Raw genomic sequence first — 23,724 nt, 5'->3', positions numbered from 1 at the left:
CTATATACTGCTATAAAAAACAATGGTATTCAGCCTGCAGGCAGTAACACTGTGCACTTCTGTAGCACCTTCCAGAGGCCATCAGCATTATTTTAAAAAGTTAACGAACCAAGCCTCGAAAAACCTGCGAGGTAGGTACTGTTCTCACTATCTTACAGGCTGAGACAAAGGCAAGAAGTCTCAATCTTTTGCCCAGGGTCTTCCAACACATCCACACCCACACCCCTGCACACCCCCCCAATGGCAGAGGCTGCTACACCTATTACCAGTGCTTTCAGGTGTTTGATAAAGGTCTTTCTTGCTACAGGTACTTTCCATAAAAGTCAAATTAGTTTCTGGATTAGCAAAAGAGGAAGATAAACCAATGCAAGTTTTGTGTTCTATTTTGCCCATTATTCCAGAAGAAATGAATTTTTAAGAGAAGTATTCTACGGAAAGAGATGGAAAACAAAACCAGAGTTTCAAGTGAGTGACACTACCATCACAACAGCTAAGAATGCAGAATTAATTTAGGCTAAGCAAGATCCAACAACCAAGGCAAAGTTACAACTTTGTGCTGCTTTTTCTATGTAAAAAGCTCACTGTATTAAAGGGAGACAGTTTGGGGAGGCAGGTGGAAAGGAGAAGGAACTTCAGACAAAGAATAAGCTTTGCAGATGTATAGTAAAAACCTGGAAAAGGAGTACTTACATAGATATTTCTGTTCCCTTTCCCCTCCTCCAACAAAGGAAACATGAAAGTATCAAGCTTCCTAACATTCAAGTCCTTCAGAAATAGAATTTCAGGGTGCTCCTAGAGCCTAAGATTTGAACACTTTTTGCTTTACACAGAAAACAAGGCATGTTGTGGGAAGAACTATTTGCTAACCATAGTGAGGGGAAAAATAAGAAATTGAAGGAAAAAATCAGACTATTAAGATGATGGGTTTTTTTAATCCTTCCCAGCAAGAAATGGTTTGGATGGACCATTTTCAAGAAACCCCTGGGAATTAGAGTGGTAGTTGGAAAACACTCTGTTCTTATGCAAAGCAAAGGAATAGTGATCTACTATTCAGTGATTAGCACAGCGCAAATAGTTTTCCTCTAAATGTGGCCAGAATCTGGTTTAAAAAGTGCTTTTGGAAAGGACAGCAGTAAGACCTTTTAGTACAACCCCTCAAATCTGATGTACAGTTACTTGGAAATAAAGATCCTTAATATTATAAGAACAAAAATTACTGTTGGGGATAAGCTTCCAAGATATAATTACTATTACAAATTAAAGGGCAAAGCCTGCCAGAGTGTGTTACCCAGTAGCATTTTTGTTAAACAAAAATATTTTGGGATTAGTGACACTTACAATGGAATTTCTTCAATAATAAAGCTAACACAGAGGATTTGGTCATTTGTAACAGAAACCAAATGTTAAGTTGCAAAAGGGGAAGCTGTAGCAAATCAGCGAAGCTGTAACTTCAGCAAGTTTGATAAGGGACTCGAGCAAGAAGGAAGCTCCTTTTCCCACTCCATCCCTTTTAAATCAAAGATGCAAGAACTATATGAAGACCGTATCCCAAAGAAGATAAACTGTTTATTCCGTTTGGAACCTTTCCCTGCAGAATGAAAGGATATCAATGGTGAAGCGAAGAGACCGCCCACGAGAACATAAAATCACTGGTCAATTAAGGGCTGTCCCAGCAAAGGGTTGCCAAGAGTGAACGTGTTAAGATACTGCTGGTAGCAAAGCAAGCAGCAAGGATTCTTCAGCCACAAACAGGGAAGAACCAGTGGTGCTATACAATGAGGATTAAGTTAACATTTGCCTGCATTTTCCCTAGCAAGGAAACAGATGGACGTTGGTACATCACGAAGGGAGGAATGTTGATGAAATAAAAGAGAATGAAAAGGGGAAGTTATTCTTTTCCTCCCAGTTTTGAAGAGAGCTTATTGTTCTCCCTCAAAGCAGGGAAAATAGAGTTGTGAACTAGTACACAAAGTAACACGTCTTAGATCCATAATCTGTTGTATGAAAACAGAGTAGTACCACCTCAATAATAAGCCTTTCTGACCTGTTATCAATAGATAGTATGAAAGATTTAAGATCTAGCTTTTAAGAAAAGACATTGGAGAAAAAAAAAGAAAAAAAAAATCAAGTAAAATGAAAACTAATTAAGAGTAGAGTACCAGACAAACTTAGCAGACTTTCTTCAGTAAAATAACTGGGGTTTTTTAATACCAAGAAAATACAATTCATTCAGCCTAGTTAGATTTCACAGCCATGATATGGCACTGAAAAATTAGTTCAAATAGAACAGATTGTGATTAGTAGGAGAAATGCAGAGTCGGTAAACTTGCTAAGGAAAGGATAACAGTTATTGGTTTTGGAATGACATACATAACTAAAAGGATGTTATCAGTGAAGTTCCTCAAGCCAGGCCTTTCTGTTAGTGACTATAGAAAAAATAAGAGCCTGTGAACATTAGGAAATCATCCACTGAGAACAGATTTGGGACACAGCACAAATTATATCGACTGAAGCAATTAAAAGCCAACAGGACAAAATGTAAGAGGTCATGAACCTAGGAAGATTATTAGAAATAACTTACTAACACATTTACTGCCAGAAAAAATAATGGAACTCAGTCTACACACAATAACACTATGCATCTCTATCACCCCTTCCAATGCAAGTCATCGGCACTGTTTAAAAAGTCAGTGAACTAATCCTCTACTAGCCTGAGGTAGATAACATTCTCTCTCGTCCTTCACATTAAGAGACTGACTCAATTACTTGGAAACACAGGGAAAAAGATCACTGTGTATTCATTGCAATGCATCACATGTAATGCAACAACAAAAAGAAAACTATAATCCTAAAACATACCAGAAGTATATCCAGAAAAGAAAAAGCACACATGCTAGACAAGCAGACAACGGTAAGAAGAAACTCTTCCAAAGCAATACACATTAATTCTTGCTTCCCATGTTCAAGATAAGTAAATTCTAAGTGGAACAGCTACAGAGAAATGTTTCCACTCATCATGATAATGGAAAACCTAAGAGCTCAGCTTCTTCACATGGACACTAAGGAAAGAGGACTGTTTTGTATGCGTATACAAAAAGACCTTTAGCAGGAAGAGAACTACTCTACCTAAATGCACAGGAACAAATGAAAATTAGTTACAAGCAACATTCAAACTTGAAAACTGAAATTTAGATTCTATCAGTCACAACAATGGTATGCCAGAACAACTTTCTAAAGCTAGCAAAAAAGCAAAGTCAACTAATTGTTATTAAAACATATAGCCTCTTTCATAAGTGATGAAACTACATAACTGCTCAAGTCAAATCAGTCTCCAAGTATTCTGAAGTTCCTTTGCAGGTTTATGTTCTCCTTTGCTTTAAGGAATAATCTTCGATCACAGCATGCTTCCATGGTAAGCCAAAAAATATCTACAGACTTTCTGCAAAGTTAGGAGAGGTTGCTGCAGATTTGTAGGAGTGGAAAAGAACACGTAATTTTTATTAAGCCAGTTAAAAAAAAAAAAAAAAACAAAAAAAACCCACCCAAAAAAACAAAACCAAACAGGGCTTCTACACTGCTTCCAGAAGAATAACAAAGGATCAAATGGTAGGAAGAGGACAAGAAGTAATTAAATTAAGAGTAAAATGTATATTAAACATGTTTCTATCTTCCTACCATCCAAGTCAGTTATTCATTCAGGAATGCTGTATTTGTCTTGAAAGATAAACATATCAATGAAAAGATCTGACAGATTCCCACCCTATGGATGCCTGAAGTTATATAAAGGCTATACAAAAAGTATTTACAGCTTCTTTTTTCTTTTTAAGGAAAATTTTCTTAATAAACATCCTGCAAACTCAGTACTGGCTTCTACTTGGACTACTAGAGCATTATGCTGGCTTTCCTCTTCAGGATGTGCTCTTACACATTATTCAAAGGTGGAACCTCTCAAAAATTTCAAAAACATTTCAGTAGGACTACACACTGACTGATTCAAAAATAATGCATTTTAATCTTATTTTAAGTCATTCTGTATTTCAGATGACTACAAAACCTGATCTAGAAATACAATTCCATATAATCCCAGCAAAACTGGAAGTCTCTTCAGACTTTATGAAGGCCACAACATAAGAAATAACCATTTTTAAATCTCTAGTTAACACTGGAGATTACAATACATTGTCCATATCAGCAAGCAGTATGCCTTTTCAGACATTAGGCCAAAAAATCACCTCATGGGGCAGAAAATCCATGTACAGAGCATTCTGCTGAGCTGTCCTAGATGGAATCTGATTTTCCATGTTGTTCTTCTGACAGGGACTCCAATTTTTTGGTATGCCATTTAGGCTAAAACTAATCAAGTAGTTGTTAACAAAGATCTAGGTAGGCCATGCAGGTTTACTGATTAACAAAAAGGAAACAATGTTGTAACTGATATGATAATGCTGTTAGGGCTTCAGAGTTTATCAGGTTGCATTGAAAGTAGAAGTAGCATTAGAAAGTAAGGAACCACATCACACAGATCAGTGAAAGATCAGACCTCAGAAGATGGGGTAGGAAAAACATTAAGATACACAGACACAAGGAGGCATAGCATAGGAATTGCCTGTAATGAAGTGTCCACTCAAAGCTAAAAATAAAGGACAGAGTTAAAACCAGCTCTCTGAAGGAGCAGGAGCACACAGAAAAATCTGATTGCAACTTAGTAGCCTCTGCTTGATTGACAATTTGCAGGAAGAAACCCTTTTGACCTGAATCAGTTGATGCCATAACGCTGACAGTAAGTTCTAAGCAAAACAAGGATTACACTGTACTAAAAACATTCAGTCATTAACATGGGATGTGTGTGTCCAAATTCACAAAAACTAGACATCATCGCCACTATGAAATACATTACTACTATCACCTCCATGGGGGTTCCCAATTTTTCTCATTGATTTATATAAAAACATTAAGACATGTGGGAAGAGGGCAGGGGGGTGGGGGTGGGGGAGAAACAACCAACACATCACTGCATCCAGATGGTCTGATTCTTCAACTGTAGTACAGATTCTTCATTAACTTCAAGCAGGGTCAAAATTACACCCTCTACAATTTCCATTGTAGAAATCGGGAAAATTCTTGTGGACTGCTTGAACTTGACCTTTTTATGGTCAAGTTTTGTCTATGATAATTTCAGTCACTGCTTATGCTAATAGCTTCAAATAAATCTACAATATATCCAAAGCTCACAAAGCTAAGAAAGTGTTTCTATTAAAAATTTTCAAAAGATACATTAAGTGTCAGGAAGTTGGGGAAAACGTATAAGCTTGAAAAAGAACTGTGCAATGCAACTACCATGCATCCTATAAAAGTAATTAAGGACCCACTTGGAAAGAAACGCATGGAACCAGGAATAGTACCAGACAACTTTACATTAATTAGACAATCAGCTAGCTGCAGCCTTGGGGACAAAAACCTCAGACATTGACTTGAGCAATCTTGTCCTTATTTCTTAATGTCTATGTGGCCGGAACTTTTAACCTTAACACCAACTGGATTTTTTATTTTTTTAAATGTAAAACATTTATCTGCATTAACAGTTTTACACAGATTAACTAGTATCTCGCTATGAAAAGGCCTATATTCACCATGGTAGTGTCACATAGTGAATGTAAAGCAAAACTAGTACGAATGTATCCACTTGCTTCAAGCTTTCTCACTGGATGTGTGACAGTACACATTTTCAATTTCAAAAACAAGCTTAATGTTTTAAATACAACTATTGCTTTGTTACCATATATATCACTACATTTCCTGATTTTGTGCCAGCATTTCTAAGAAGCATAACCTGTTTCATTAAGACACCATCTGAAATAGCAGCAGCACTTTAGAGCTATACAACTACAATCATCACGTAACCAGAACAGGAGGCCTTACGAGGTAGGTTAGTATCTGCTTGCTGATTCTACTGCTCCATTTGTTTTCAAAAGCAATCAAATGAAATAAAGGAATTTCAGACAACACTTTCAGAACAAACATATCAACCCCATTTCTTGTTTCCTCTTGCTTCCTCCCTTTCTTCAGAAGCCCAAGGCTTCTCAAGAAAGAAGCAACCTGAAAAAGAAAACTAAGGACAAAGAGAGTCACATTTTTTTTCTTTACTATAGCACAGTTGTAAGAGCTTGCGTCTAAACTTTAAGACTGGTCAGGAAATCAAGGGACCTAAAAATAAGTTTGTGAGTATTCACAAACAAGTTCCATCTTTTGATCATATGAAAGCATTACATACTTCACTGCATAAAAAGTTACAACATAGTCTAATGAAAGCTACTGCAGCAGAGTAATAAGTAAATAAGGTTTTAATGAACAGTCCTGCATCATCACAAGATCCTTCCAACACACCTTTTCTTCCACCTAACTTTTCTAGTGGTAACTGTTAGAAATATGGCCATGTTGTAATCCTTTAAGTGTGAAATGCAGATACTGGAGTCTTATCTTCTCAAGTATAGACACAGAGATCTTCTACTGAAGTAAAACTTTCCTTCTTCACAACTATTACTTCAGGAATACTCAGACACAAGCACTACAGCTTTTCAAAAATGTTTATCAAGCTTTATTTACATGATTGCCTCACTTCATGTACCTGACATAGATGTATAGAGATTAAAAAGGAAATTTAAAGTTAATTGATAATAAATTTTAAAGTAACAATATATAGTCCTCTCTCTAAAAATTAAGTAACACTGAGAAAGGCATTATGCATGTTTGCTTGAAAACTACCTAAACAAGCTGTGGTATTTTTCCCTTTTCAGGTATTTTCTCTTTACTTTGTGGTAAAAAAAAAATACGTTAAGTTGGTCATTCTAAGTAGCTGGTCTTAAGTCTTACTAAGAAATCCTGACCAGCTTTCTCAGGAAATTTTTGTATTTCAGGTAACAAGCACTGTCCCATCAAATTTGAGACATCATTAGAGAAGCCAACCCAAGCTTCTGGTCAACTTCGTAAGACAACAGAAGACATTCAATGCTGTGCGAAAGAGGCTGTAACCCAAACAACTCTATAGCTAAGTCGTCTGCAGTTTCACTAACATTTTTTACCCTGCTGCAAGGCTACAAGTCTTTTTGGTTTTTTGGGGTTTTTTTGTTGCCCCCCCACCCCCCCGATTATTGACTTCTGCAGTACTTTCCTAACTCCAACCAAGAACATAAGCAAAAGATCAGCCTACAGGTTTGTTAGTTCCACTGATAAAGTAGCTTATGCCTGTTTGTACTGTATGCTCAACAACAGTTTATATTTAAGTACTTTGAAAAGTTTTTCAGTACCAAGAACTTTAGAGTTGCTGTTCCCTATTAATGTACCTGTTAAGGGGAACGATTACATTTACATTTTGATGTGGCAATATAATGCAAAGTCAAAATAACTTTATCTTGCTGAAAGGCTCCATAAGTATTTATGTAAGGTTCCACTAAGATGTCCTTTAATCTCTGAACTCCAAGAAAGAAAAGTTTTGTCCCCGTTGTTCTTTTAGCTGTCACAAATTTTCTTTAGAAGAAAAAAAGAACAAAAAAGGAAATAACTTTGTTTATGCAGTTAAATCCAAACTTTATCCTAAAATCAAGTATTTGCTTCTGGGATGACAATTTTAAATGAAGTTGGACGAAATCACGTCTTACTAAATTGATATTAAAAATGCAACTGCAGAAACTTTTTAGAAAACTGTCACTTTTCAATTCAGTTGCTTACACTGTACCTGTTTTAATGTATGGTTTTTAATACAGATGGAAGAAACCATGCTCATCACGCTAGCCAAATCTTTGAATAAGCTATTTAACATTTTGTGAAATAAACACAAAAGTGTAAAAAATGTTCATATTTAAGGTCTTAGTTTCATTATGTGTTGCTAATTAATAAGCATATTGGAAAGAACACATGCAAGTCACAAGCTTCCTAGTTCTGGATACAATGCCTATCTACATAAAATGTAAGTAATGTACTTTACATGAAAGCATGGGACTATTCATCATGAGTTTCCAACAGAAAAGTGCCTAGAATGAAAGCAAACAGCTATGATTCTGGTGCAGAGATCTAGATGAAAATATGCCCCAGTTAAAAAAAAAAACCAAACAAACAAAAAACAAAAAACACACAATTTTCATAGGACACCTGAAAACCTGTAAGAAGCCTCATCCTACCTTACAGCAATTACATCTATCAAAGACGATATCCTTCTAGGTCTCAATGAAAAAGCCTATCTCAGCCCCAAGATCAGTTTTTCAAAAACAGACAAGAAATGCAACCGCACCCTGTATCTTCTCCAACACTGATGCAACAGGCAGGTCAGCCTCCCCCTCAGGCTTTGCAATTTTAAAGGGTTTGGGTTTTTTTTTCTTTTTTTCTGACGGTTTCCATAAAGTGGGACAGAGGGCATAAGAATGACAAACACCAATTCAAGCAGTAACAGTTACACTGCCGTAAGAAATCATCCACTATTCTTAAAGTACCAATCTGGTTTCCAGGGCAAGCCACATTTACTCAGTGACACAGAGAAGAACAATGGTGTTTCTGGGAGAGATTAAAGCTTTTCTTTCACAAATGTAACAGAGTTAGTTGTCATTTCAAAGGAAGCTGAAGGTGGGAGAGGGGGAGAACAAGTTCCCTGAGGAATTATTTTTTCTTCCTCCTCAAAAAGAATCAGAAGGTTGCTTCAAATCACTAGTTTACAGAGCTTGAGTGGTAATGGATTTCTGAAATACACCCATGGTATTCTATATGCTCTGATGAAATATGCTTCAGCATTAGAAAAAGACTCATCATCAAATTCGCAACAGCTGGAGATACATAGTGCGACCTTTAAGTGTTAAAGGCTAAGGTGGCTTAGCCTTTCAGCAAGTCAGATAAAGTCACAAAGGTAGGATGATTTTGAAGTATTCTGATCTGTGAATTTAATACAAGATCGTAAAAACATTCTTTGTATCAGTATTTCAAAGCATTCTTCAGAATACAATGAAAGGCCTAAGGCCACCCTTGCACTGAGTTCAAAAGTGGGTTTCAGAATTACCAGCCACCCAGAGCATGTTGCAAAGAACACCGCAATACATGACAGTGCTCAGAAAGGCTGTCTTAGCTCCAAGGTAACATAACAAGAATCTGTCCAAATGAACTTTTCACAAACACCAGGAGGAACACATTAAGATTGCAAGTAAGCAGAATCTGACCTTAACAGGCATTCAGGCACACAGGAGGCCCCTGAGGCACACGAATCACGTCAGAGGTAAGAAAGCCTACTACCGGCTACAGCAAAGCCTGACTTCTCAAAGATGCAACTCGCAATGAGTCAATCCAGTAAGACAGAAGAGCAACACCTAGTCATGAAAGTTCTTTTGGTTGTTGGTTTTGTTTGGGGTTTTTTTGGAAATCTGTTGACCAGGAGAACCATTTAAAGGTATCAGTATCCCTACTTGATTAATTTCTACATTACACAAGGATTTCTTCAACACCGTAAGGCTAGTCTTCATCAACTAATACACAAGCTTCCCGGTGCAATAACTGCAATGCCTACTTACAAAAATCTGCCAAGTCAGGTATCGAATTCAGGCAAAGCAATTACATTCAAAGATACGGTACAAAAATCCAATATTCTACAGTAACAATGATTGTAAAAATGCTTGCTCTCCCCTAGTCTTTCATTCTTGCTCCTGTAGTACAGTTTTCATACTCTCAATGACATACTTTTAAGTAACCGCAGTCACCATATGTTCCTGCAACCGTTCATAAAGCCATGCTGTAAACCAAATAATTAAAAAAGAGAAAAAGAACAGTTCTACAGGCCTGTACATACCCTGAAATCTTTTAGGAAACTTTTTTTAATATTCTTCAACAGGGTAGCCCACTCACCAGACAAGAACTATCAGCTTTACCACAGGAGAAACCTACACTCTAATGCTCCAGGCAGAATGCCTTCTGCAAGCAGTCTGAACCAGCAGAGCTCAGCCCTGAGAGACACTGCTTAAAGGAAAGCATGCTTAAAGGAAACTACGCAAGTCCGAAAAATAAAAATCAAGGGCAGCACCGTAACACCACAAACCTATTTGGGGTCAGACTCGAGGAAAACCAGTACTTTATGTCCAAATCACACCACCAACAAAAACCCAATCACCAAACCAAACAAAAACCCGTGCATCCACCTGACATTACTAGGCACCTCTTTTTTTGATCTGGAATATTCTTAAGTCCCTGTAGATTTCTTTTTCCCCTCATACATTCTCAGAATTGAGAAACTTCTGCTTAAAGCCTACAGAACTACAAGCATAAAGGCTAAGCTGCAGCACATAGCATTCGAGTGCCAACTCCGGCACTCCTAACAAACCAACAGTGGCAGGTCTATTAAGTAACTTGGTGAGAACACCTGAAAGAAAACAGATCCTATAACAACTGAGTAGTGTACAGCTTTTATTTATGAGCTAACAGAGCACTAATCCTGCAAGTTCAAGAGCTTGCCTGAAGCTTGAAGCCAAAGGCCATTCCTACCACTTTCTAATTTACCTAGAAAATTATTTCCATACCCAAGAAAACAAGCCTAGAAGCACCTAAACCCACAGGCTACAGATTCACGCCTCTCCACAGTGGCACAGCTTCAAGAGAAAGTTGGGAAAAAGTCCTGTCTAGACATTTATAGCTGAGATGCCCTCTGGGGTAAGTGGCAGATGTTGAATTGAACACCTTGCCACTGAGGAGAGAACAAAATCGAGGTCTTCCATTTCCCAGCTCAAGAGCTTAACATTAGTTAAGGCAATCCCAAAAGATGAGTGCCACCTGCTCCTGCGTCCTCCTTTTGGGAGAGCAGGGACCTCTCTCAGTTCTTGGAAAGGTGCCTTACCACACAAAGGATCCAGATGCCTCATTGCAGCTTTGAGTAAGAAACTGTATTTCAAATATCTCTCTATGTACATTATCACGCAGTGGCTCTCACTAGGCAGCTCACCATTCAGTGTATTTTTTTTTCCTGGATCATCCACTAACACACCTAAATCTCATATACTGCTCAGTAAGCTGAGGATTTGGTAGGATACTGCATTCCACTTTGGAGACTAACGACCTTGGTCCCCAATAACTTAGATGCCACAAGAGTCAAGTCCTTCAGTGAATCTAGACCCTGGGTAATGAGCCACAATTTAAACATTTACAGGGGTTTGTGCTGTCCTTCTGTAGCAAAACCACTATTTTTGTGAAACATACAAGCTCTGAAACTGTTGGCTGCAGCAACTACTTAAGGTTTATTACCCTGGTTTCTTCAGAAGTCTGCTAAATGCTTATTTGTACCTGGGAAATATAGCATGTGAAACTGCCCTGATATTACAACACCAAAGCCACAACTTCATTGATTCCTTGGAAAAAGGAATGACAAAAATACACTGAGAATGCGTTTTTCATTAGCAGCTGTATTAAGTCAGGACTGGCAGCGATATTACACAGGCCACAAAACAAGTACCTGTATTTGCACATGCAATTTAAAACCACCCCAGGACTTACTTGCTGCATCTCAAAATTGCCTAAAAAACTTTAACCATCTCACACTCTTGGTATTTCTATGCCAAATTTCACTCTCTGGGGTAATGAATAAATTCCCTGAGCCTAGCTGAATCAAGTCACTGAATTAAGCCAGTTCTGAATGCCAATGAACTCCAACACTGACCTGTGCGATATTTACAGAACTAGATCAAGTGAAGTGAAGACTACAGGTGATAATGTGGAATATGTAAAATATATACATACTTACTGAGAATAAACCCATGTGTGTAGACAGTCACTTACAGGACTGAGTTTACTATTAATTATAAAGACCAAATGCTGGCAAACAGACCAAAGATGCTTCAGATTAACTGTGACTGTACCAACTGATTTAATAGCAAATCTTAAGTTTAAAAACCTGGGAGAGAATGTTCTGTAGGACCACCAGAGTCTCCTAGTGGCACCTCTCTGTAACCAGCGAAGCACAAATAAACTTTGATTCCCCCATTTAAGTTAAATACAAAAAAAGAAGTGTATTTGGTTACTATGGCTTTGCAATTTCACATTCACTGACCGGATAAAAGGAATTAAGTTTCAAACTGATTGACACTGCTTGCATCCCTTGGATTTTGATTTTTTTTTTAATGCTGACAATGAATGAATTCGGGGGGGGGGGAACAACACGACTTAAAAAATACCCCACTCTACTTTAGGGATTTGCCACAAGGCTTTAGATGTACCAAGCAATCCATCTAGGATGGGAATACCTGACTGGACTATCATTAAGCTAACAGTCATCTAAGATTTTGCTAATTCAACCAAGACCCCCAAGGTCTGCAATTATTTTTTTATGGAGTTTTTGTTACGACAAAGTCATCCACAGTGCTAGTTCTGGTACCACAGACACTGTTTTGTCAGGCAATGATAATAAGAATGGTAAAGCAGATCTCATGTCATTCAACTCTCAGGTTTGGTTCCTCCAGATTATGATCCTTGTCTGACCCAAAAGAACCCATCTGTAAAAGTTTCCCATCCCCTCAATACAAATACAATCACTGTTTTTCAGAAGAATGAGATGACATATTGAGCAAGTCAATGAAGGTCACAGCAGTTATCAGAATAATTTAATTAGTGGCTAATCTAATGTTCCCAGCTGATATGCCAGTTAGGAAGCTGGGAGAAGACTGGCAGCTCTGTATGTATTCATGCCCTCTCTTAGTAAACCAGAACACTTAACATTTGCAGCTCTGCAGAGGTGACTATGCAATCAAGTCTCATCATCTACAAGCATCTCCCCCCTACCCCAGTCATCTAAGAAAACCTCTGATTTCCACCCATGCCTTTTGAAGCATCAGACATGGAAGATTGGCTGGTGAAATATTCAGAGACTGTAGAGAGATGCTTCTCTTGCATACCTGGCTCATATGACTTATTCATTGGTTTGAGACAAACTGATTGCCAGATTTACAATTCCCCTCACCTCACACAGCAGGCAGACTTTCTCACATTTATTTCTAGCATGAAGCACAGATTACTAGCTGCTGAGATCTTCTTACTGTCTACACGTTTCTCTGACTCCAAAGACCTTGAAATGTATGTGATTTTTACCCTTTTTAAGGTGTTTGTGTTGCACGGCACCCTTGAAAAAAATATTTCAGTCTTTCAGGAGGTTGCCTAACATCACAGGCATTTGTAATTTAGATTCTGATAGCTCTTAAATGAACTTGTCTTATGAAGAGCAGATGAGCTCAGCCTCTTCTGACCTTAAATTCCATGAAAACTATCATACATCCATCATAAGTAGTAGTGGAAAGGCAACCTAACCATGCAGTGAGAACATACACCTCAACAGGCAACAGTGAATAGCACTGAGTAACGAAGATCTGTACTCATAGCTCCAAGATGATTGTCTCGGACCCTTCATAAGTTCAGTTACAGAAATCAATGCAGAGGGAACAATATTGAACCTAGGTCAGTGCTGAAAGGAGTCTAGGCTGCTCTCTCTCCCATTAAGCTTGGCAGAATTTCCTCAGAGACTTTATAAACTGTACTGTACACTGCACATCAAAAAAAAAAATCTTTCTTTAGGTTCAGAGTGACCTTCCTGGCTTGACTTCATTTCTAAATGCCCTTTTTTTTGTGAGTACATCTATGGTAGGTCTCTTCTTCAGATGATCTTCTTTATGCTGTCTCCAAGACTGCCACTGTACTACGGCTGAAGGCTGGATGAAGCCCATTTGCCTACTCTCAGCATTCTCAATGATTCTTCATATTCTACAAAGACTTTTGTAATTTTCTCCAGGAGTCAAAGTCTGAATTGCACAACACATCATTACCTTTTTGAGGAAAAAGATATGTACAAAGACCCACTTAATATCAAGAAAAACATGGAAATACCTGTTGCATCCACCTTCCACAAGAATTAGTTTAGTGCAGAACAGACCAAATTTGAAACCTGCATGTGGAGGAGGTCTACACAGAAAGGCTGACAGTATTTAGTCCAATGGGCCAAGGCAGCATACAACAACATTGTATGAGATCAGGTGACTCCTGAAGGGCTTTAGCCAGATTAAGAATTAGTAATGTAAAAATAAACCAAGTTCCACCTTGGTTCCCCAGGCAGGAAACAGAGCACTAAAGGAGGGTCTCTGTCACCCTGTCTCTTACGCATGATCTCTGACAATGTAAACTAACACTCCAATTTCATGTGGATGAAGCATATAGAAAGATGACGCTATGAAATACAGCCAAAGAAACAACTTTATACATTTTACAGATTTAATCTTTGCCCCACTAAACTGAATAGGAATTTCTCTTGATTTCACTGGAAGCAGGATCTTGCCCTATACACAAATGCATGCTTCAAGATGGCCTACATAAGAATGTACTAAAAGCAAAAAGTTTAGAAAGGTTGCTTTGGCATATCTGCATAAAGCACAATAATTACCATGTTGAAGTAAGACCGGATTTTGACCCCTCTTGCCAAATCCCAAACTATGACATTTCCATCATGTCCAGCAGAGAAGAGAACTCTTGGATCAAACGGATGAGGTTCAAGTACGAACACTTCATCTTCATGTCCCTGAAATTAAAGATATAGCAAGATAAACAAGAGGATTGTCTCAAATACTTACTCAGGAATCCAATATGACACCACTAGCAACTGCAACATTAATCTATGAAAGTGTCCAGCAAAGAACAACTACTTTGACCACACATTTCTTTTTTTTTGTAGCAGTTTATTATACTCTTCTCTTTCCAGTTGCAATTTTAGCTCCCTAAGAAGTACGTCAAGTATGTCACCTTCACAACAAGTATGTCCCAATACTTTTGCCATGATTTTAAAAGATTAGAGTCTACAATATTCGATATTTTTGGTTTTAATGCTCCACAGATTTCAATTTGTTTAGGCAGAATAGCAGTTAGAAATTTAATTTAGACCCATAAAGAATCAAATATGTAACTAAAGGTTAGAGAAAAAACTAATACCTAAAAATTAATACTAAATTTTAAAGCTTTGCATGAAATATTTCCATCTCCAGTGGAGCATCTAGTTACCTAGAGTTGCCTATTTTCTCAGTTAATAAAAAAAGTATCAGACATTAGTAAAAATGTTGTTCGATTTATTCTAGCTAGAAGACTATTTTTTGTACTCATGGAATGATTAGGTTGCAGAAGTGTCTCTGTTTAAACACGGCAAATTTATCCATTAACGGTATTTCAAAACATTTGTCACATTAAATAAAGGTAAAAAGAAACAACTGTTTCCTTTTTTGCTCCTTCAAAATAGCACTTTAGGAAAAAAAGTAGTCCAAAATTAGTTTCAGACATCTTGAACAGCAATGGTTATTTGAGACTTTAAAGCTTTATTTTCTAATAAGCAGCTGACAGACATCTCTATTACACTTCAATTATTTGGAAACGTTTGTTAAGGCAGTTTTCAGACAGAAAAAAAATGTTATAAGGAAGAATTTTAATGATGTACACATAACTTTTGCATTCAGGATTGACAAATCAAGATGGAACACCTTACCATGAGAATATGAATGAGTTGGCCAGTGAAAGAATTCCAAACTTTCAGAGTCATGTTATTTACTGCAGTTATAACAGAGTTGTCATGGCGGTCCCATGCCACCATGGTCACTTTCAGCTTTGTGATTTTATCTTCAACTCCTTGTAAACTTTGTCTAAAACAAAAGAGCAAAAACTTTCAAAGCAATCCTAGTTTGTCAAAACATTCTTATGTCCCTAACAGGTGAAAATAATTCTGTATTTTGCTTTATTATTAAGAATAGAAGCATCACTTCTTCAAGAAACTGGAGAAATGAAAGATGTTTTCCATTATGTAACACATACAACCACAAAAGAATTGTAGATGCTTAAACAATGACTATAGGGTCCTCTTAATATCTTAAAGAACATGTTGATCTGTTTTTCCAGAAAATGCCCTCATGATACGTGACCTAACCCAATTAAATTTGATAGCTACAGTATTTGTTGTGACATTTGAAGAGTGCAAACCCAAACTAGTGAATCTAGTGAACAGTAATTTGTCCTGGAGAATATTTGTAATAAGTAGTTATAAATATGGAGAGAAGTATTCTGATACCTTTAATTGAGTTAAATTCTCAGGCTATATTTAGTACTATACCACCACCCTTACATCACTTTACTATCACTAATAATGGCGCTTAACCTTGCATGTTTTTTATTTTTATCCCTATGAAAACCAAACACTAGCCATCTGTAATATAATCTATCAGAATACTCCAAAATTACATTTCTGTCAGGGTGGTTTAAAGATGAATCACCACTGAATGCTCTAGCACATCAACCAAATGCAACAAGAGCATGTCACCACCAAGTAGACAGACAAAATATAGACTCTTCCATATAGCAAGCACTACAATACATTACAGAATAGTATATATTGTACAACTCAATAATAGAAAATGTAGTTATAGCCAGATTCTTTTCTAGATTCAATGCAGAACCCATTATAAGCTGAATTCACTCTCTCCTTTCTATGCAGCAATTTCATTTTCTTTGATAAAATTGTGTTTGTGCAGTAAAGATCAAATTTGGAACTGCACTTATCCCTCTAGTCAAAAGGACAAAACAGAATTCAGGTAAAGGTACTTTACTGAAATGAGCCGTTCAGTTTCTCAAAGAAGTTCACCATTTGTGACCACAATGAAGAAGAACCCATTGCTATTTTTCCCAGGATCAGTTAAAACTAAGAATTTTTACAGACTGCATTTTTAAGAGAGTAACCCAATCTGTTCTCAAAGTACCAGTGTTTTATACAGTCTCATCCAACAGTTTTATATTCATGTTTTGTTGCATCTGCCCATAACTGACAACACACTCTCTGATCTAAACATCTAACTAAATTATAGCTTATTTAGCTTTCTCTTCCATCCCTTTCTTGGTCTTTCAGACACCTCTCCACAGGATTACTCCTGAAACCATTTTAATTTTTTTTCCATTAAATATCACCCTTCAAACCACTCAGTATGATCAGTAAGGGGAAAAAGGTTTACCCCTTGAACCTATTATAAATCTTTCTAATGTATGCCAGTTGGAAAATATCTCCTCCATGCCAAAATAAAAAGGTGCAAGCCACAATTCCTACTAAGTCATTCTCCATCTTCAAGCCTCTTTTGTTGCTTGTTCTAGTGTACAGAAGTTTCCCATACCTACAAAGCTTTGTAAATTCTTAGACTGTTTTAACAAATGAGAACCCATTACAGAGCAAGTGATTTATTTGCGCTGGCATGTGGTATGAAAGAACCCAATACTGTTTTTCTGGGCATGCAGATTCCACAGTATCTTTTAAGTATTACTAAAATGCAGGCAGTCTCAATAACAGATCTGACCTGGTTTTCTTGCTCCAGAAATAAATACCTATGTAAAAAGCCATATAAATGTGACCTTTAATGGTTTTTTAGTATCTTTTATTCTTTTAATCTGATCAAAGTACTATTGGAGCTATTATCAGGACAAGCTAGCATCCACAGCTGAATATGTAGTCAAATACTTGTTTTTGTTGGACTTCAAGAGCCAGACAACCATACTGTGCATTTAAGCAATGATAATTTAAGAAGGCCTTCCCCCACCCTCCCTTTTTTCCTCCCCCTTTTTTTTTTTTTTTTAAATAAGTCAGCATATAATATCAATGGCCTTCAAGTATCTATCTGACAGCAGAACATTTTACACCACTTACCCTGCTGGGCGAGTAGCCATATCTAACAAAATGCTTTTCCATTCCCTTCGCTTAAATTGCCAGATTCGTGCTGTTCCATCACGGCTTCCACTCACAAATCTAACAAAAGGGGAAAAAAGTTACTCAGAGATCAAAGGCAGATCTGTACAGAAAAGACACTTGAAAATTGAAGTTCCAGAATTTAGAACTCAAAAAAGGAAGCTGCAAGTAAGAAGTCCAAACAGTGTCAGAATGCTGTACAACTGGTTTGAGGTGAAAAACACTTCCTGTAGCACTAAAAAAATCGAAGGCCTGCAAAAAGTGGAACCTGCTTCCCTGTCCTGAGCACCTTCCAAACTAACTGTACTTTTGACCTTTGGTGCACCTTGCTGAGTTATGACACTGCTCTGGCGCAGGGATACCATAACCCAATGAGCATTCTAAGAAACTGACCCTATCATGCCAGGTAAAGCTAAGGAAGAAAGTTAAGGGGTAAAAATACCTGAAGGGCCAGTAGAGCCCTGCAAGCAGAAGTACAGACATGATTTAAAACAAACAAAACCTACTCCCAATAAGCCAGCAGTGTATGTTTAGTAAGTATTATGATACTTATCTGAGTAAGTGTTTCCAAGCTTGAGTTTCTCCCCCACCTTTTTCTTCCCCCTTTTTGGGGTGCAGGGGTAGAAGGAGGAGAAAGAGGTGGGTGGAGCACAATGAAGTTTGGTTTACAACTATTTGTATCATAATAAAAGTACACATTAGAACATCAATTAAATGAAGTGTCAAGAACTTCATAATAAACTGAACTGTTTTCTTTAGCATCCCTTCACATCCAACATCCAGAACTTAATGGCTGTATAAAATGCATGTATTTTATATGTGAATATATAGATACACGTACATTTCTTAAGAGAAAATTTCAAGTATTTTTATACTCCTTAATTTTGGCAAATTCAAAACACTTTAATCATTACAATGAAAACAACTATAACACTGAAGAAGGAGTATTATTAAAACAAAAGTTTGTTTTAATCCAGTAACTATAGATGATTTTACTGGATTAACCTCAAAACAGAAATTTTTTTTTTTTTTTTTTAAATAACTACTTCCAGAAACTGATATTTACAAATGTCCACAAGGTCAAAAAACTAGCTCTGAATAAATAAATTGTGTGCTTACCTGCTACTACTATTAGAAAACTGAATGCTGTCAACTTTGTCCTATATAAAAAAAGGAAAAAAAATCAAATATGATTCCAAATCTATCCAAATTATTATTTTAATCAAATACATATGTAATTTTAAAAAAAATATTTACAGTATGAAACTCCAACTCTGATATCTTCTCTGGCTGACCTGATCCAAAGAAATAAACCCTAATGATGTGATCTGTACTCCCAGTGGCCAAAAACATTCCACCTGAGAAAAACAAACAGATAAGTTTTAAGAAAAAAGGACAACCTAATGTTATTACAGTATTTTCAAACTGCTGCAACATCAAATAATTAAATTTATTCCCTTTAATTTATAGCTGTACCTCATTTCACCTATGCCTGTAACTGACCTTTAAGTAAAAACAAGATTTAGAAACTTGAAAGTTTAACTGTAGGTGAATTACCTCATGTTTGCTGTCAGATAAATATGCATCTGCAGACATATCTGAAAGATTAGCTAACTACAGTAATCTGTTTGCGAGTAAGCCCTTAGAAGCCTCAATCTTAACAAAAATTGAATGGAACTAGAGCTCCAGTATGCTTTCTGAAAATAAGTTTCTGTCATTTTGATATTTTATCCAATATTTATGTTGCATTCTTCAATTGCCAACTCTGTAATCAATGAAATTCAGACGTGGTAATCAATACCTCTCGTCCCAATCCCTATAAATTCCATCTCAGGTAAAGCCGACTCTCAGAATCATTCTAAGAGAAAGGTATACATTGTGTTTTAAAAGACTTGCAGTCACAGGAGACTTACTTTCAACTTCTTATATTTAACTGTTTTCAAGAACTTCTGTATCACCAAGAGTTAATGCACAGATTCTGAATTTCTATTTTAAATATCTGGGGTTTTTTAATAGCTACTTAACTCAATTCCATCTTGTTAACAAGAAATATGCTACAATAACTGTATTATACTTCATTTTACTCTCCAAATTACTTCTTCTATTGATACAAGGGGGGGGGGAAGGTATTTTACCAGCACTGAAAGAAGAACAGATCATTTGGACTCCGGGCCGAGGGCGTTCTGTAAACTTTGTTGGCCTTGGACTACAAATAAAGAAACAGTTAAATAATTTCCTAATAGGGCTTCAGAAAATAAGTCAGTATCTTAGAAATAAAGCACAGAAGGACAAAGTTAAATATGAAGGAACAGATGGCTGCCCATCTATAAACAATCTTGTGTGGCTATGCTTCATGATCTGATCTTTAGGAAACTAAGACATCCAGATGGACTAAGTAATCCATGTATCAAGGAGAGCTGTATCACAACTTAAATCCTGTTCCCCTCTCCCCTCTAATATTGCTGTACAAAACACATTCCTTAAGCCACTGGCAAAGCAGAACAGAAGACGCTAGAGTCAGCTGCCCATCACGTTCAGTTTTAAACCACTGGGTGTACTGGAACTCTGGTTTTCTCCTGCAGCACAGGGCTGCTTTTACAAGAGGGAAACAGACCTCGGCGCTCTTTATAGAAAAGGATACAAAAGAAATTTAAACAAATTCAGTTTTTCACAGGATTAGAATATACCGGTTTCTTCAGAGGACATATATTCTTTGTCAGCTAGTTTCAAATAGCGCCCAAAGAATATCAGGACAATGGTTAGAAGTTTGTAAGAAATTTTACTTTCTGGCCTGTGCTTCCTTTTAGGCATTTCAGAACCTGATGTGCAAGCAGAACTAAAGCTTCAACGGATTTGGCACTCTAAGAGTGTATAAAACCAAAACAAATCAGATCTGGTTCCTCAATCATCACTTCAATTCTGCTCATGCGCTGCAGCAACCTCAAATCAGTAGGTGGTCTTGCATAGTATGCCATCTGCAATCTTCACTCAAAGAATAAACTTACTAGAGAACAGCAGCATTACACCCACAAGTGTCATCACTAAAGATTTGTTTTAACAGAAAAAAATGCATATTCATAACTTATCCAAAGTTTTCTCTTCTAAAAGCAGAATGGTCCATATAATTTATTTCAGCTGAAGGAAGATGCGCAAGAGATCTTTCTCCACTGATCAGCTATCTCAAAGCAAGTAGTAAGCATTAAATCTTAGTGGTGCCTATGCATAAAACAAAGTAATAAACACCAGGAATACCAGTTAAGAAATCCTTCTCCAAATTGTCCATTCAGTGTAGGCTGTTTCTGTGAACTTTCCTCTAGGAGTTTTAAGGAAACTCCCTGCAGACTCATGACAAGGAAACTTCACAACAAGATACACTAAACAAGACAAAGATCCATTCTACAGAACAGTTGAAACCCTTCTTAACTGAGATACTAACATAAAAAGAACTATCAAATGATTCAATATGCAGCTTACATAATTTGGAGCAAGTGTAAATAGATAAATAGGCTGCTGTTTTCTTCCACTGTCGTTTGTGAACTCTGCCTTTGGAGTTAGGACAGCTGCAAAATAGAGCAAGTATGCACTTACGTTTTAGTTTGGATAACCAAGTTAAATTCTCCAACTTACGTCTCTCTAACGTGTGTTATTTTACACTAGAGCAGTCTGTGGTCTTTGCAAAATGAGCTGGGCAATCAGTATTTTCGGGAAGCAAGGAAAGTGGATAAAAGTGTAATTTCTTGCAATGTACAGAAACCAAGCTAATTGCTTCGCTTTCCAAACATTCTCAATCCAATTATTAAGTGGCTGGACAGCACTAAGATACCTTCACAAACACTTCATAGAGGTCCAGAAAAGCCCTGGTAAACCATTTTCCTCCTGGAGGAGACCTGTATTAAGTTCAACACAGATCCAGAAATGAGATGGGCTGCAGTCAAAAAATAACCTGCACTCAGAGCAGCAGACAAAGAAGCAATTTGGTGTATGTGGCTCAACTAAGGGACACACACCCATATAAACATCTCACAAGTTCATCTTATTCAAAATGCAGCAACAGTGCAAGACTGGTTAACTAATCCAAGCCCTGCAGACTACCCTCACTCTGGACATGTAGTGGCTCAAGCAAGACTTCCTCCCAAAAACCAGATGTGTGATATAACCTCTCCAAATTAAGTCTCTGTTTACAAGCTAACAAACAAGGTTCAGCATATCTGAATTCTGATGTATGTCCACCCCCTTCAACATCAAGTGCCTTCTGCTTAAGAAAGCAGATGGGAAGTATCACACCACACTAATGACAATTGAGAAACCAACGTCTTGTCCAAAACAGTAACATCAAAATCAACACGTGTTTTTCCTCAGTTTTTTTTTTTGCTCTTTTTAAAATTATGGGGGAAAAAAATAGAAAAGAAGAGAAGCACTATAGTAAGTTCCTCTACCCAAATCTGTGAGACGGTTCTGCTGCCTTATTCATATGGTCTGGCAATAACAGACTAACACTGGAAATCTGTGATCCAAACAGGTGGCAGAATAATAACAAGAAAACTCAGCATCTTTCTCAGAGAAGATACACGTGCAAATATTTTGCAGTGCAACTAATTCAACTTTGATGCACTGACCAGTCGTAATAATTCTCCCTTAAACTTGGTGCAGATTATTCTTCAATTTCTGATGACCCAAGGCTGATTTTCTCTCTTCTCCCTACTGCCAACTGATACAGGATCCAACTCCTGTGTTTTCTATCACCATCCAGAATAGAAACAGGAGACTAAATATGGGGAAAGTCTTGATTGCCTGATTTTTTGATCATTTTCCCATCTTGTTTGAGCCACATTCCTTGACTTCCTTACCTGCAGCAACAACCAACCTTACCATTCCTCTGTTTAGAAACCAAATTAATCTACCTGGAGTGTTACTGCTTTTAGGCATACATGGTAACTGCCTGGTCAGAAACCTCTTCACTGAAAGAAGAGGAGCACACACGAAGCTCTAATACTGAAGAACATGCATCTACACTAGTCACAGAAGCACATGAACAAGGCTGATCACTCTCCTTTGAACAACATAAAAATTTGGTGATCAGCCGTGTCAATGTCTGTGTTTCATCCTATGGCACCTAATCTACTGTAATGTGTCCTTTTGCAGTTTATCAAAGGAGAGCTCTGTCACCAAGCATCTCCTGTCTGGGCCATATGTGTGACCTAGATGCCTCAATTAATGAGGTTATCAAAAGACTGGGAGACCAACATGGGAAGCCTCTAATTTCAGAGATACTATTAATACTACAGCAGAGCTGCTGGCAAAGCCAAATACAAGGATTTTTACGATCTAAGAATGAAACAAAATAAACCTTTGCAGAGATTAAAAAGACAAAACAGAACAGAACTGGGATAGGGCACTAGACATTGGAAGGCTGAAAGGATATCAAAGTCCCTTTTAATGGCAAATACTACATTTTTCAAGGTAGTGAATTTTCCAATTCTTCATGATCTGTTGAGATACAATAATTGCTCCATAATATTTTGACCTAATTTTAGAAGTGGAGAATGAAGAACAATTTCCAGTTTCCTCATCTCTTGAAGAAGCTGACAGAGAAAGATTGCCTTCAGGGGGAGTTCTTCCCAGGAGGGACTAAGTCCAATTTTCAGTTAAAGACAGGGAGTTGGTCCAGTAGACCTAACCATCCAAACTGGGTTACATTGAAACAGTTTTCAGCGTAGTTAAGAACAAAACTGATTATTTTTAATTCAAGACAGCACACTGAACACAGTAGTGTATCCAAACGCTGCCTTTCCCCTATTTTATGAAAAAGTTCAGCGAAGTACTGCTGGCACTGCCAATCATCTTGAAACTATGATCAACCACATGATCATCATGAGGCTGCCCAACAGCTCATAATCTTAACTCACTGCCAGATGATTCAAGTAGTGCCAAGTATAAAAAGCAGGGGGTGGTGTGTGTGTATATATATA

At 37.3% G+C, this 23,724-nt stretch overlaps 1 protein-coding gene across 1 annotated transcript in view; it reads right to left on the bottom strand.

Moving 5' to 3' along the window:
* The window catches only part of PHIP (pleckstrin homology domain interacting protein), a 119,850-nt gene that overhangs the window by 59,316 nt on the left and 36,810 nt on the right, over window positions 1-23,724 (bottom strand). The window contains 6 exon segments of the mRNA XM_009333228.1: window positions 14,438-14,572; window positions 15,524-15,677; window positions 17,717-17,815; window positions 18,875-18,915; window positions 19,013-19,113; window positions 19,891-19,961. Coding sequence (XP_009331503.1) covers window positions 14,438-14,572; window positions 15,524-15,677; window positions 17,717-17,815; window positions 18,875-18,915; window positions 19,013-19,113; window positions 19,891-19,961 — 601 coding nt within the window.

Source organism: Pygoscelis adeliae, unplaced genomic scaffold (genome assembly GCF_000699105.1).
Source record: "Pygoscelis adeliae isolate BGI_AS28 unplaced genomic scaffold, ASM69910v1 Scaffold57, whole genome shotgun sequence".
Taxonomy (NCBI): Eukaryota; Metazoa; Chordata; class Aves; order Sphenisciformes; family Spheniscidae; genus Pygoscelis; species Pygoscelis adeliae.
Note: the sequence above shows the minus strand (reverse complement) of the source record. Positions and strands in the feature narration are given on the sequence as shown.